This window comes from Pelobates fuscus, chromosome 9, assembly GCF_036172605.1.
Source record: "Pelobates fuscus isolate aPelFus1 chromosome 9, aPelFus1.pri, whole genome shotgun sequence".
Lineage (NCBI taxonomy): Eukaryota > Metazoa > Chordata > Amphibia > Anura > Pelobatidae > Pelobates > Pelobates fuscus.
The window spans coordinates 51,155,494-51,170,158 of NC_086325.1; the positions used below are offsets into that span (position 1 = coordinate 51,155,494).

The window sequence follows — 14,665 nt, forward strand, 5'->3', positions numbered from 1 at the left end:
AAAGTACTGGAGACCCAAACTTTCCATACAATATATAGTTCTGTTATTGCTGTTTTAGGTCCATTGAGAAAATGAACTTTTGAATGACGCATGTTGGGCATATGTAATGCAAACGATTATTTTTGGATGAATCCCAGTCTCCATTACAACCATTGTCCATTCGTGAATAGAGCAAGCTGTTCATTGTAATAGGAAATGTTCAGGTCAAACAGATGTAACATCTGCTGGTCATCTGCAATTCATCTTTGTATCACTAACCGTGTATTGTGAGGTCTTGTAATGGAGGGTTGAAAACAATGGTGAAATGTAACATAAGCCATCAATTGTGTTGGCATTGATACATTGTATAAAGTATGTGGCATCACTTTGCAATTTGCATACCCTTATTTTTATGTCCAAAAAACTAATTGGGATACTGGTATCAGAGCCTTCATTTCTAAATTTTATGTACTGAAGAAAGACTTTATTAATCATACAATATCAAGTAAAATAAATAAATAAGGGAACATTGATAATTCATATTTACTTATAAAGACTTTCAAATATGACAGCTGTATATATAAACCATACTAAGAAGAAAAAAAAACATAACTCAATGAAACCGCATCAAATACTATCCCTCTTAAAGGCACACATTATTACCCATGATTTTTAATAACAAATATGTATTTGTGAAAAATAAAATGAAACAAAGAAATCTGTACCTTTATCATCCTGCAACAAGAACCAGCTACATAAGTTGAGTGGAAGACAATATCCTCACAATGAAACGCATTGATCTGTTGGCCATATTTATCACCCTAATCCTGTGACTGTGAAACTGGACTGCACTTGTTGCCGCCTGCCACTTATGTGGATTTTTGCTTTTCTGTAATACTCGAGCTGTCATATTCGCTGCTTTCAACCAATTAAAAGTTAAACCCTGCTATAACACTGTGCTACTTCTTTCATAGTAACTTGTATACCACATTATCCCTGACACTAATTTAGAAAACATTGTATTTTAAAGGGACACTGTAGGCACCCAGACCACTCAAACTCATTGAAGTAGTGTGGGTGCTGTGCCCCTTTTGCATCTAGTGCAGCAATGTAAAACATTACAATTCCAGAGAATTTCAATGTTTACATTTCAGCTCTAAGTCTGCCCTCAGTGACTGTCTATTAGACAGCCACTGGGGGCGCTTCATGAATCCAAACTGATTTTTGGTCCATTATCTGACACTGAACGTCCTCACGCTCTACATGAGGATCTCCAGCATCAGATTTTTTTCTATAGGAAAGCATTGTATAATGCTTTCCTATGGGAAGGTCTAATGCGTGTGTGCGGCCATTGACGCGCATGCACAATAGGTCTCTTCTGACGGCTGGCGGCAGTGGAGAGTGGACCTGAGCCTGACCCAGCACTGAGGACATTGTAGACTATTAAACATATGGTGATGTATCAGCTCTATTACATTCAAATATAATTATAAATTATTGCGTGTTTGTGTTTGTGACTTAACTGCTTCCACACTCTGTACATATCACCTCCAAAATCACTCACTTAATACAGTACTTAATAGAAAAAAAATGCTCTACTTCGTTTTTGGGGTTTAGTGCATTATAGACGATAGCATGCATTATAGACTATAGCAGATTTGAGAATAACAATGCATTATAATTTCAATAAATGATCAGTCTGAGTCCTCAAACCGCTTCAGATTAATGAAGTAGTTTTGGTGTATAGAACATTCCCTGGCAATCTCAATGTTCAATTCTCTGCTAATTAGGAGTTAAATTACTCTTCCTGTATCCCTGGCTTCATCTCCCTAGGTCAGTGTAGGTGTTTACTTCAGGACTTAAAAGGAGGTAGAGGGTTATCTTATCTACCTGATTAAAGCTCCAAAGTATTACTCTCTCTTTAGTCTAGGTTCCTATTTTTCTGTCTCCTTCTGTGCTTCTCCTTTCATACCAGCCTAAGATTCAGCTGAAGAATCCCTAAAGTGTATTATTTTTATTATTGCACAATATGCTACTTGTGTTATTTATTGATTTTTTTTACCTCATCATAAGCACTTTCTGTTATGTTAGACAGATGATTCTTTTCAAATATTTTTTATTAAAAACTTTTATATTTTATAACAATATATGCATTACAACATCATTATTACAAAAAAAAAGTTGCCATTGTGTATCATTTATGAGCAGGTGACCATATACAAACCACATAAAAAAAATCAGACAGGCCCACAGGCTTCTTTATAAAGCCATGGTTAGAAATTCAGCTGTAGACAAAAAAGCTATGCTATATTCAATTTCTGGGGTAAACCATCTTGAGAGATTATAAATACAATTTCGAATCTGGATATGAATCAAACTTTTATTGTCACCTTTAAATAGTGATGCCTGTCTCTTCTCAGTCTAGTTTAACAGCAAACCATGTATGACTTGGCTATTTAATGTCTTGGGTAGAAGAGTCAGGCTTTCTGAGCCGTCAAGGTCATTAGAGGTTGATGAATGAGATCATGATACGGAGTCTCTTTATCAAGAATCTCAGCCTTCCTGTAGCCTAAAGGACATATGAATTATAAATCAACCTTCTCCAATCAAGGTCAAAGAAAAACAAGTTATGTTTCATGTTGAACTTATTTGTCTCAAGAAGCATTTATGGCAGAGTATACTTAATTCAGCAATCAAAATGAGCGATCGATACATGAAATCTGCTTCTTAAAATTATAGCTGTATTTGTTGGCATCACATGTGGAAATGGTATGACGCAACAATAACTATTTAACCTCCACAAAAAAAAAATTCCATCACCTTGATTTTCACCTGATCGCCAAAGTATCAGCAAAATTGCAAATGCTTTTTGAAACACCAACTTTTTGTCTCCGTTAAGTAGAAGGTGACCCCCCTCCCCCCACTTCCCATAAATAATTTAGTTCTGCCAAATGTTATGCGTTATTGTGAGTATTAGGAGAATGGTTTTATTGAACACAGGTTAACAAAGCAATATAGTGAACTATAAAAGATTGTTACTGGTGAGTAGCAGCCACTGGTCCTCTTCTATTTCAGTGCGACTCTACGTGTTCTTCAAATCCTCTTCGTTCCAGAATCCAAACCCCTATGGAAAGAATCATTACCTTTCAGATATTTTGGACACTGCCCTCCGATACTAAAGTTAGTTCACTTTTTGAACGGAGAGCTTTAGAATTCTTCCCATCTCTGCTCTATGCTTTGGGGGGGGAAAAAATAGGAATAATAAATTAAAAAAACAAAAACCTTAATAGCATATAGAAACAGAATATGTAAACAAATGAAGAACTAGCAGGAATGTTCCTTAATTTGTATTTTGAATACATTTTGGTCTGCTGTGAGAAATGCCACTGCTGTGAGAAATGCCGGTTCTGAGTTTGGACCCTTATCCCCCTTTTTTTTTTTTCTTCAATGTCAGGAATGTGCAACTTGATGTTAGCAACTATACAAAGGAGTACAAGAAATCTCAATCTAATTTTCAATGCGGAGAGAGTGCTCCATATATCAAATGCTTGTAGATCATAGGACAAGCCATGGAGAAAGAGAGGTGCTATATGGCTATACATTTTCACTTTCCTATGTTGTCCACACAAGTATCTGTCGGGGCTGGTCGTCTTCTGCTAAAACTCTTTGCCTCAATGGCTTCAGGAATCCGTCACTAAGCATTTACTAAAGGGTGTGATAAAGCAGTAATTTCCTAATGGAATAAGCACTCTTTGCACAGTGTTCTTCATTAATTTATTTTGTTAATATTGCTGAATATAAATAATTCTCTAAACTCGGCAGTTCCTCAGGTTATAAAATATGTTCTAGTTATAAATTGTCTTTTATACTTACTGACAGTCTGCTTGTTTTGCAATCTTGTTACGTTGTCGGCACTTAACTGCCGACTGAGTTGCTACATGATCCAGATGACCAAAGACAACTATTTCCCCATTACTAATATTTTTTCTTCATGAATTCACGTCATTTGGCGTCCATTTTATGAATTTGTGAAATGGCAGCAACAATTGATTTCATTTAAATTCTATATTTTTTTTATATAAAAAAAAAACAATATATTACAAAATGTTAATATTTTTCAGAATATTTTAAATGTTTTTTTGAAAAATATGAAATCATTTCAAAGTGTCAATTTAATATTGTTGGACACATTTTTTAAATGATTTAATATTTTTGTATAAGTTTTTAAATTTATATTTTTTCTGAAAATATGAAAAAATATAAAATATATCAATATATCAAAATATTCCAATATGTTTCAAAATATTAAATAATTTTAAAATAGTATTCGCAGGGCCGGACTGGCCCACCGGGATACCGGGAAATTTCCCGGTGGGCCGCGGCACCTGGGGGGCCGGAGGGAGAGATGGAGCCTGCAGCACAAGAATATCGCGGCCGCCGGCCGCATGTCGGTGCCGCCGGGTGGCCGGTCCGGCGGCACACTATGAGGTGATTACTTGCGGCCGGCGGCCCCATCTCCTGTGCTGACAGCTATGCTGCTGTCAGTATCAGTGAGTGTGCCGGGCGGCCGCCTAAGCGATCCAGCAGCACACTCACTGATACTGACAGCATCATAGCTGTCAGCACAGGAGGACTGAGGGAGGGGGCGGAGCTAACTACCAAGCTCCCTCGCGGTTCCCATAATTCCCAGCTCAGCCACATCATAGAGTAATCACTACTCTATGATGTGTAGATGCTGGGAATTATGGGAACCGCGAGGGAGCTTGGTAGTTAGCTCTGCCCCCTCCCTCAGTCCTCCTGTAAAAAGGTCAGAAGGGGAAGGGGGGGGACAAATAAAGAGGGGGGGAGACAAATAGAGGGGAAGGGGGGCAAATAGAGAGGAGGGGGGGACAAATAGAGAGGAGGGGGGGGCAAATAGAGGGGAATGGGGGGGACAAAGAGGGGAAAGGGGGAGGCAAATAGAGGGGAAGGGGGGAGGCAAATAGAGGGGAATGGGGGAGGCAAATAGAGGGGAAGGGGCAAATAGGGGGAGGGGGGAAGACAAATAGAGGGGAAGGGGGCAAATAGAGGGGAAGGGGGGGCAAATAGAGAGGAGGGGGGGCAAATAGAGAGGAGGGGGGCAAATAGAGGGGAATGGTGGGACAAAGAGGGGAAAGGGGGAGGCAAATAGAGGGGAAGGGGGGAGGCACATAGAGGGGAAGGGGGGGCAAATAGAGGGGAAGGGGGAGGCAAATAGAGGGGAAGGGGGGAGAGAAATAGAGGGGAAGGGTGAGAGAAATAGAGGGGAAGGGGGAGAGAGAAATAGAGGGGAAGGGGGGGGCAAATAGAGGGGAAGGAGGGGGATAAATAGAGGGGAAGGGGGGAGAGAAATAGAGGGAAGGGGGGGGGGAGAAATAGAGAGGAAGGAGGGGAAATAGAGGGAAAACAAATAGAGGGGAAGGGGGGAGAGACAAATAGAGGGAAATGGGGGCAAATAGAGGGGAAGGGGGGCAAATAGAGGGGACGGGAGGACAAATAGAAGGGAAGGGGGGCAAATAAAGGGGAAGGGGGAGGCAAATAGAGGGGAAGGGGGAGGCAAATAGAGGGGAAGGGGGAGGCAAATAGAGGGGAGGGGGGAGACAAATAGAGGGGGAAGGGGGAGCAAATAAAGAGGAATGGGGGAGGCAAATAGAGGGGAGGGGGAGGCAAATAGAGGGGAAGGGGGGGAGACAAATAGAGGGGATGGGGGAGACAAATAGAGGGGAAGGGGGGGCAAATAAAGAGGAGGGGGGGCAAATAATAGAGGGGAAGGAGGGGGACAAATAGAGGGGAAGGGGGGAGAGAAATAGAGGGGAGGGGGGCAAATAGAGGGGAAGGGCGGGAGACAAATAGCGGGGAAGGGGAGAGACAAATAGAGGGGTAATAGAAACACAGGGGAAGGGGGGACACAGAGACTGAGGGGTAATAGAAAGACACCAGGTTGGGGGACGACGACAAAGAGACAGAGGGGTAATAGAGAGACAGGGGATGGGGGGACAAAGAGGGGTAATAGAGACAGAGGGGTAATAGAGAGACATAGGGGTTGGGGGGACAAAGAGAGGGGTATTAGAGAGACACAGGAGAAGGGGGGACACAGAGACATATGGGGTAATAGAGAGACACAGGGAGGAGATGGGGAAGAGAGACACAGGGAGGAGATGGGGAAGAGAGACACACTGACGGTTTGTTGGGGGGACAAAGAGACATACAGTAGGGAAGGGGAACAAAGTGACACAAGATTTGTGGGAGGCAACGCTGGGCTGGGGAAAAAGAGACAGAGAGTGGCTGGGAGAAGAGAAAGAGGCACACAGAGTCTGGAGTTAGAAAGAGACACACAGATGAGATTTGGAAGGGGAGAAAGAGACAAAGTGGCTGGGGCTAAGAACAACACAAAAGGGGCTGGGGGAAAGAGAAATACAGAGGCTGGAGAAGGGTAAAAAGAAACAAACAGGGACTGGGATGAAGTAAAAGATGCACAAGGGTTGCTGTAAGAGGAAAAAAAAGGAGACAATTGGAGACAAGATACACTAAACAAGGTAAAGGTAATAGACGTAAATTGATGTGATCCTGACAGTAATACACACACATATATATATATATATATATATATATATATATATATATTTATATATGCATGTATATTGATGTGTGTATTAGTAACATATAATTAAGCCTATAATATTTACACATATAGTAATATACATTTATATATGCATAATACACACATAAATGTCATATATGTATGTATGTGTGTATCTGTGTATGTGTGTAATGAGCACGTATTGGCCCTGTCTTGTTGCTAGTTGCATACTCATGCACAATAACATATTCAAAGTGAAGAGCGCACCCATAGAACTTCAAAATTAACCAGATCACTTCATTTTTTTTAGTTGTGCAACTGCAGACATTCAGCATTTCAGTATCATTACTAAAATGTCCTTAATAGGCCAAAGTAGTTGTACTGAAACATTGATTACATGCAAATGTACGTCTACTTAAAATAAAGGCGCTCTTTTGATTATTTTGAAGCCCTATATGCGTTCCTTCGTTGGAGTAAGAGTTTTCAATTTTAAGTTATTTTTTCACCCTCTATATCAGCACACTATGCTGGCGCGACGCATTATTGGGCTGGTATAGAATTTTTTTCCAGGGCTGATTTTAGTTCCCAGTCCGGCCCTGAGTATTCGCTTATCCATAAATATTAAATTGCATAATATATATTTGGAATGGGAGGGAATCCAAGCTTCAATTGAAATAAAATATCGGTAATTCTTTTCCATCTATTAGCTGCCATGGGACCATGGGCACTGCATGCCAGCAAAGTCTGGAGATCTGTATCAGGAGATGGCTAAATTAAATGGACAATGACTACAAATAGAAGCTCATGTTTGGTAGTTTAACCACCGATTCTAGGCAGACTGGGTCCCATGTACTACATGTTGTCAAATTGCACATTATCAAAAATATTAATAATGCATAGATGACGTCACCCGTCATGTCATCTTGAATTTAAAATTATGAATCAAACACTTTTTAAAATCGATGATAAAGCACCAAAATATTCAGTTGCAGTGTACTGATTGGGATGAAATGATTTTACCTTGCTTGTAGAATTATGGGTTGAACATTATTCCCCAATTTGTATGGAAACCCCTATTAGTACATTAAAAATTAGTGGTTTCAGCGTGTTTTTAAAACAGCAGATGGGGATTAACAATATGGCTCCCTTTATTGCCAAATTTACATGTTGTGCACCCCTAGTCATTAGATCTTTTGCCTCCCTCATCTTCTGTGTTTATAACGTAACCCCGAGGACAAATCTTCAGTGGAGCAGAGCAAATGTCAGTCTAATTATTATTAAAACATTTTTACGTTTTATTATTTAATTAAATCTCCTGATATCAGTGCTGTCTGTCAATGCAAGTGATAAGCGAGTACCACGCATCTGGCAATATACAATTTGTGAGCTATGTAGGCTTGCTATTTAGATTTCTAATACAATGTATGACAGTTCAATTAAAAAAAATAATATATATATAATCCAGTGTTTACTATAACAGTAATGTGTTGAATGAAAGAATGATGGGAATAAAATGGTTTCCCAGATATTTAGGATCTCCAAATGTCATAATCAGCAATATTTCTATGTGATAATGTGAAGATTCCAAAATGAATTTAAATGCAAAAAAGCTGATTATAGTAGGGGCTCTGTTACCATGGCTGGTCTTTGTATATTTTGCAAAGATCCCCGATGGTCAAATTCCCACTTGTGACATGGCGACCCAGAGGTGCACAGTAGAGATTTATACTTACCAGGCTAATGGTTGGCTGACTGGCTTTTGAAGTATATAGGTTTTATTTATACTTTTTTTTTTAAAAATATACAAGTATTTTGATACATTATAGTATTGTTTTTAAATATGAACCCCACACCCACTTTTTTGTGATAATTTATTTTAAATGTTGTTGTGTCTTCATTTGTTTGTTATTCATGTACTGCCAAAACACTCGGAGTTATGTGAGCTTCTGTGACCTATTATTGCTTGTTGAGCAGTTGTTGCTCCTAGATTTTTGCCAGTTCACAATGACTGTAGGTACAGTTGACTGGATCAGCTTTACCAAAGCAATTTTGTAGAGATTAGCCACTGCTTTATTGTTTACAAACTTGTCTGCACTAAATGTGGTGTAAATCATAGTGGCAGCAATTGTAGGACACAGATGTAAAAAATGAGTAATCACTATGGAAACCAAGAGAAGGACAATGCAAATGTCTTTACTTTTAAAGCAATCTACTAGAATTAAAAAGATATTTGAACTGCTTCACCTCATTAAAGTGGCTATAGTGCCAGGAGTCCACGGTCACCATCCTTCCATTCACCTTTAAGCCATTTTACATGTTCTAATGCTAAATTAAAGTCTTTATCCCCTCTGTGTTGCTTGGGCTAAGGAGGACGTTGCGTTGCGTGAGGACATTCAGTTTCATTGAGTTATACACTGTGAAACTGCAGGAAGCACCTCTAGTGGCTGGAACACTGCAATATAAATATTGAAATTTCTTTGAAAATGACAGGGGCACTGCACCCAGTTCACTTCAATACGATTCAGCGGTTTGGGTTCCTGTAGTGTCCCTTTAAGTCAATGAGATGAAGTGGTTACCGTGCCTATAGTGTCCCTTTAATATTTATTATCATTGTGATGATTTACAGTTTGTTGTGTGTTTTCATGTTGATCTATTTGGACATTTGTTGCAACATTTTATCACTTGTAATGCTTTCACAATAAAAGTATATATTCACTCCTTTAACCATGATATATATTTTCCAATTAAACCATGATGACGAATGTTAACGTTTCATTCTTGTGTAACTTTGTGTGTTTTTTTTTTTTGTGTTTTGTTTTAGTGGATGGCTGCATGGATTGGTCGGTGGACTTAAAAAGTTACATGGCCTTGGCGGGTGAACCGATTCGCATGAAATGTGCCCTTTTCTACAGCTATATCAGGACTACGTACACTATGGCTCAAAGCGCAGGACTCCGGCTCATGTGGTATAAAACCAAAGGCGACTTGGAAGAACCAATAATTTTTTCAATTGTTAGGATGAGCAAAGATGACGACTCTATATGGATTCATACTGCAGAGGTCCAAGACAGTGGCCTATACACATGTGTTTTGAGGTAAGAAAGACAATCCGTCATCTTCCGATACATTTTTTGACTGCTTAGCAGTTATTTTATACTTGCGCTGCCAGTCTATAAAATAATGACACTTAATAACCTTCATGATACACAATAAGCCATTATTCAGCTCTTTAAAGAGAAGCTTTAGAGAGAAGGCTTCCCTTCTTGAAGGGATAGTGGAATTATAGCACATTGTTCATCATACACGCTCAATGAGAAGTCATAAAAAGACAATTGTTTAATAGACGGAGACAGGAAGGTGTGTTATAAATCACTTGCTGCAGTAGTGGTTTACCAAAGGATAAGATATCTAACTCATCCCTCCTTCATGTTTCTTCAAAACTCAACTTGGTTTATGCACTTTAATGTGTACACCTTCTGTATTCACTTGTGAGTCATTTGTGGTTTTTAAATTTGATATTTAGTAAGTGGATTAATCTGGATGGTACAGCAATATTTCATAGAAGAAAAAGAGTTGGGGGCACACCTGGAACATGCATATCTAAGTACTTGTACTGCCGTAAAGACCAAAATGTACAAAATACAGATCAGGGAACAATGCGCACACACACACACAAAATGCAGCCTTAAATTTTGCAAGGATCCTTAAATTAGCAAACAAATACAATGATCCAATTACACCATATAACTAGCATGTTAATCTCCCATGTTAAAATTAGTGTAGGACCCAGCAATATTGGGGGACTGTGAAGTAGGGCTCAACACAATATATGGCAATATAGTGGAACCGAATCCTCATATTTGTTTGCCAAGACAAGTGGTTTGCAAGTAGCCATTTACAATTTAAAAGTATTTTTGTATTGTGTGTGTGTGTGTGTGCTATTGCTTAATCTATTTTTGCAGCAATATTTAATATCTGGCCTCAATCGATATAGATCATGTGATACTGGCTCTATGCAGGTAAATAGCCAACATCATGAGTGCTCACATAATTCATATGCAGAGCATCTCCATGTTCCCTTGAGTCGTCCTCCATCTTATTAAAGCAATCCACAGTCTCATCCCTGTTTAAAAAATAAAATAAAAAAATAGGGGTCCCCAGTATAAAACGTGCAAACATTCCTATAACCTTAAAAATTAGAAATATGTTCACAATTAGCCTTTCCTCTCCCGTATAAGATTTAGAATGGTTTGAATTCTACTGCTCTCGCCTCTCCTAATGCCTGTGGAAAGCCAAACCTCCTAAGTAGATGCTTCTGTTAGCTCTGCGGAACTTAGCCCTACAAAGCAGTGCTAGCTACCTTCTAGCCAATGAGCTAAGCCCTGTACCTCTAGGCTTAACTTCCAGCTCTCCATAGAAAGTAGATTTGACTCCTGATAATGGGGGTGGAGGGGTGCCAGGTCACTCCTGACACCATAATCACTACAGCACACTGTAGTGGTTATGGTGCTTTAAGTGTTCCTTTAATTACAGCATTTGGACAAGTTTTTAGAAACCGCCCGGCTGTGAATTTATAGAGTTTTTAAAGGCAATTTCTTTTTATATATGAACTTGTTTCAATCAGATCAATATAAGTAGTACATTGTAATCTTCTAAGTGCATCTTATCACATAAAATAACAGCTTTTCTCCTATCTATAAATCTGTATCCCTGTACCTTATATAATGTGTTTTTTTTTCTTCTCCAAAATAGCTCGCAGCTGCAGCAGTGCGGTTAGATACTGCTAAGTAACTCTCTGTAAGAAGTGCTTAGCTGATAATCAGAGTGTGACTCTCATTCCAATCTTGGAATGTTTCAAAATTGTCCATCAATATGACAATTTAAGCTTATTCGAACCCCTACGTTGACCATGTGAAAAACTAGGAAATTAAGGATCTACATTATATTCCAAGACAAATCTATTCATTGTATCGAAGCAGTAAATCTCAAAAATTATAATGGAACAAAACAAAATCAACTATAGTTCACCCCCCCCCCCACAATTGTCAGATTCTTGAAAAAATACCCACAAGAAATTGCGCAAAAAAACACAAGAATTTAGAATACATGACGTGCCCTCTTCTGAATATCCATTTATATTAAAAGGAGAGCAATGATGTAAGCAGTAAACGTTGTTATGCACCCTCTGTAATTAACATGGCATACACAGCATTGTGTTTCTCCTGCATATATAGTGCTTATTTTAAACTAGTTCAGTCAGTATACTGAACAATAAAATGTTAAAAAAAAAAAAAAAATTAATGAAAGTTCGCTATTCTGCATACTGTTTTTTTCTGTGAGTCTCGATGTGTAAACATTAGCAAAGCTGTTGGATTGATGATAAAACAGAATGACATTTCGTTCTTTTTTTTTTTTTTTTTTTAAGACATTTTCAAGTGTAAACACAATGCTCGAGAAACAAGCCTTTTTGTTTTTGAAAAATGTATTGGTTATTGATACCGCCACTTAATACTGTCTGTTTTAGTCCCTGTATTTGTCCAACAAAGCAAAATTGATTGGAGTATGATTGGAGTATGAAATCCAACGATATTCTCAAATATGAATTTAATACGAAGGTTGATGGGACACTCTAAGAATCAGATCACTTGCACTCATTGTAGTTCCTATGGTGAAAGGGAGTCTTTGGGTCCAATCTTTACAGTTTGTGTCTGCTTTTGCAATTGGAAGAAAAAAAAGGGTCATTTAAAAAAAATAAATGCTGCTGCCAACATGTTGCTGAAATTTCACTTCTGGGTTTTTCTTTCAAATCAGCCCAAATTTAAACCGTTTTCATAGGCTGTGAGTGCTGGGAGGCTTATCCAGCAGTTCACAGTTTATTGTCATCCAAATTTGGTCAGATTAGTGCTGGTCGCGAAGAAGTGAAACCATCTGTATTCTCTTTTCAGCAGCGGAGAGATTATTCTTATTATTAAAACTACTTTTATTAAAATTACTTTTGCTGGAGTTTTTCTGATGTACCAAAACAACTTTGTCAGGAAGGCAACCACTAGAGGTGGATTTAACAATGCAATGTAAACATTAGTTTCTAACAACAAAACACTTTCAATGTTTTACACTGCAGGGTTAAGATAACAAGACTTAGAAATAAATAAGCACAGCTCCACACTAATTGGGAAGGTGCTGCTGGAAAAAAGAAAACCCCTCTAGCTAGCAGAAGATATACAGTAGTAGATTTGAACCCAATAACATCAAAGTAATAAACAGAACTATCTAATAAAGAAATCCTCTGACATGTAATACCAAAACGTGCGTCTGGCCTCTTAGCACTGTGTACTTATTGGCACGTTACACTTTGCACGTTAATATTTTTATTTGGGTATTTTTTCCTTATCCTGCCTAGCTAGTTCTGTACCAATGTTTCTGGTATGGATTCTCTGTAGCCTTTTTTGAGCAACCTTTGTATATAGATATTAATGTTGCAAATTACATTCTTTCAAATTATTGCATTGTATCAGTGACCTTTTAAGTGCAGAACAGAGATTACACATATTATACATAGGTTAATGGGTTCCCTATTCCAATTACTCCCTATGTTATATTGATTATACTCTATTTTGGGTGTAGGGGCCTGAGTTAATAAAGCCTTATTTGTCTATATACACCCTCTTAAATACTTCCTAGGTTCACATGACTAAGGGACACTATACAGGGTAATCATTCGATTTTTATTGAGCTATTTATTTTGAGGATATCTTTATTAAGTAGTTATGTTTAGTGATTCTATGTCATTGGGTACATATCTACTGTTGCATATCTTCTGTTTCCTACTGGTGTCTTGGTGTGTCCTACTGGTGTCTTGGTGTGTCCTACTGGTGTCTTACTAGTGACTTACTGGTGTATTGGTGTGTCTTACGCCAAAACACCAGTAGAACACACCAATACACCAGTAAGTCACTAGTAAGACACCACTCGTGTTACTAGTGACTTACTGGTGTCTTGGTGTGTCCTACTGGTGTCCTATTGGTGGCTTGGTGTATCCTACTAGTGTCTTACTAGTGACTTACTGGTGTATTGGTGTGTTATACTAGTGTCTTGGTGTGTCTTACTGGTGTCTTTCTAGTGATTTACTGGTGTCTTGGCGTGTTCTACTGGTGTCTTGGCGTGTCCTACTGGTATCTTGGTTCTGTGGACCCATTAATAGATTTTTTGGGCTAAAATGACAGGACCACTGCACCCAGACCACTTCATTGAGATGAAGAGGCCAGGGTCACTACTGTATAGTGTTCCTTTAACATTTTAGCATATTCTCCACCTTGCTATAGGTTTTTCCATTAAACACAGCATCCCCCAAGGACTTACCTAATTTTTCTCCTTTCACTAGCTAAACCTGTAATCTGTGAGAAGAGTTTGTATATTTAGAAACCGACAAAGGGAATGCTGATGCAATAACTTAATGCCAGCATGAAGATTCCTTTTAAATGCCACTCACATTTTCCACTTTATAACGCATTATGATTTGAGTTCTGTGGAAGAGAAGATATTGTCAATGGAGAATGAAGAGTAAGCAGCTGTTGAGATGATTGGACACGGCAGCGATATTCTTGAAAGTATGAAGAATCTTAAGGAAAGATGAACAAACTGTGCATCATACAATTCTGATACCCTCCAATATACTCACTCTAGTGCTGAAGAAAGTACTTGTAGAAACAGGTTTAGTTATTGATTGAGGTTCCTTTACTTGTAGAAACAGGTTTAGTTATTGATTGAGGTTCCTTTACTTGTAGAACCAGGTTTAGTTATTGATTGAGGTTCCTTTACCTGTAGAAACAGGTTTAGTTACTGATTGAGGTTCCTTTACTTGTAGAAACAGGTTTAGTTATTGATTGAGGTTCCTTTACTTGTAGAAACAGGTTTAGTTATTGATTGAGCTTCCTTTACTTGTAGAACCAGGTTTAGTTATTGATTGAGGTTCCTTTACCTGTAGAAACAGGTTTAGTTACTGATTGAGGTTCCTTTACTTGTAGAAACAGGTTTAGTTATTGATTGAGGTTCCTTTACTTGTAGAAACAGGTTTAGTTATTGATTGAG

The 14,665-nt window shown here is 38.5% G+C and overlaps 1 protein-coding gene across 1 annotated transcript in view; it reads left to right on the forward strand.

Annotated features, from left to right (window-relative positions):
• The window catches only part of IL1RAPL2 (interleukin 1 receptor accessory protein like 2), a 671,170-nt gene that overhangs the window by 246,562 nt on the left and 409,943 nt on the right, over positions 1 to 14,665 (forward strand). Inside the window, exon 3 of the mRNA XM_063431954.1 lies at positions 9,399 to 9,672. Within this exon, the coding sequence (XP_063288024.1) occupies positions 9,399 to 9,672 (274 nt within the window). The remainder of the gene's footprint in view (positions 1 to 9,398; positions 9,673 to 14,665) is intronic.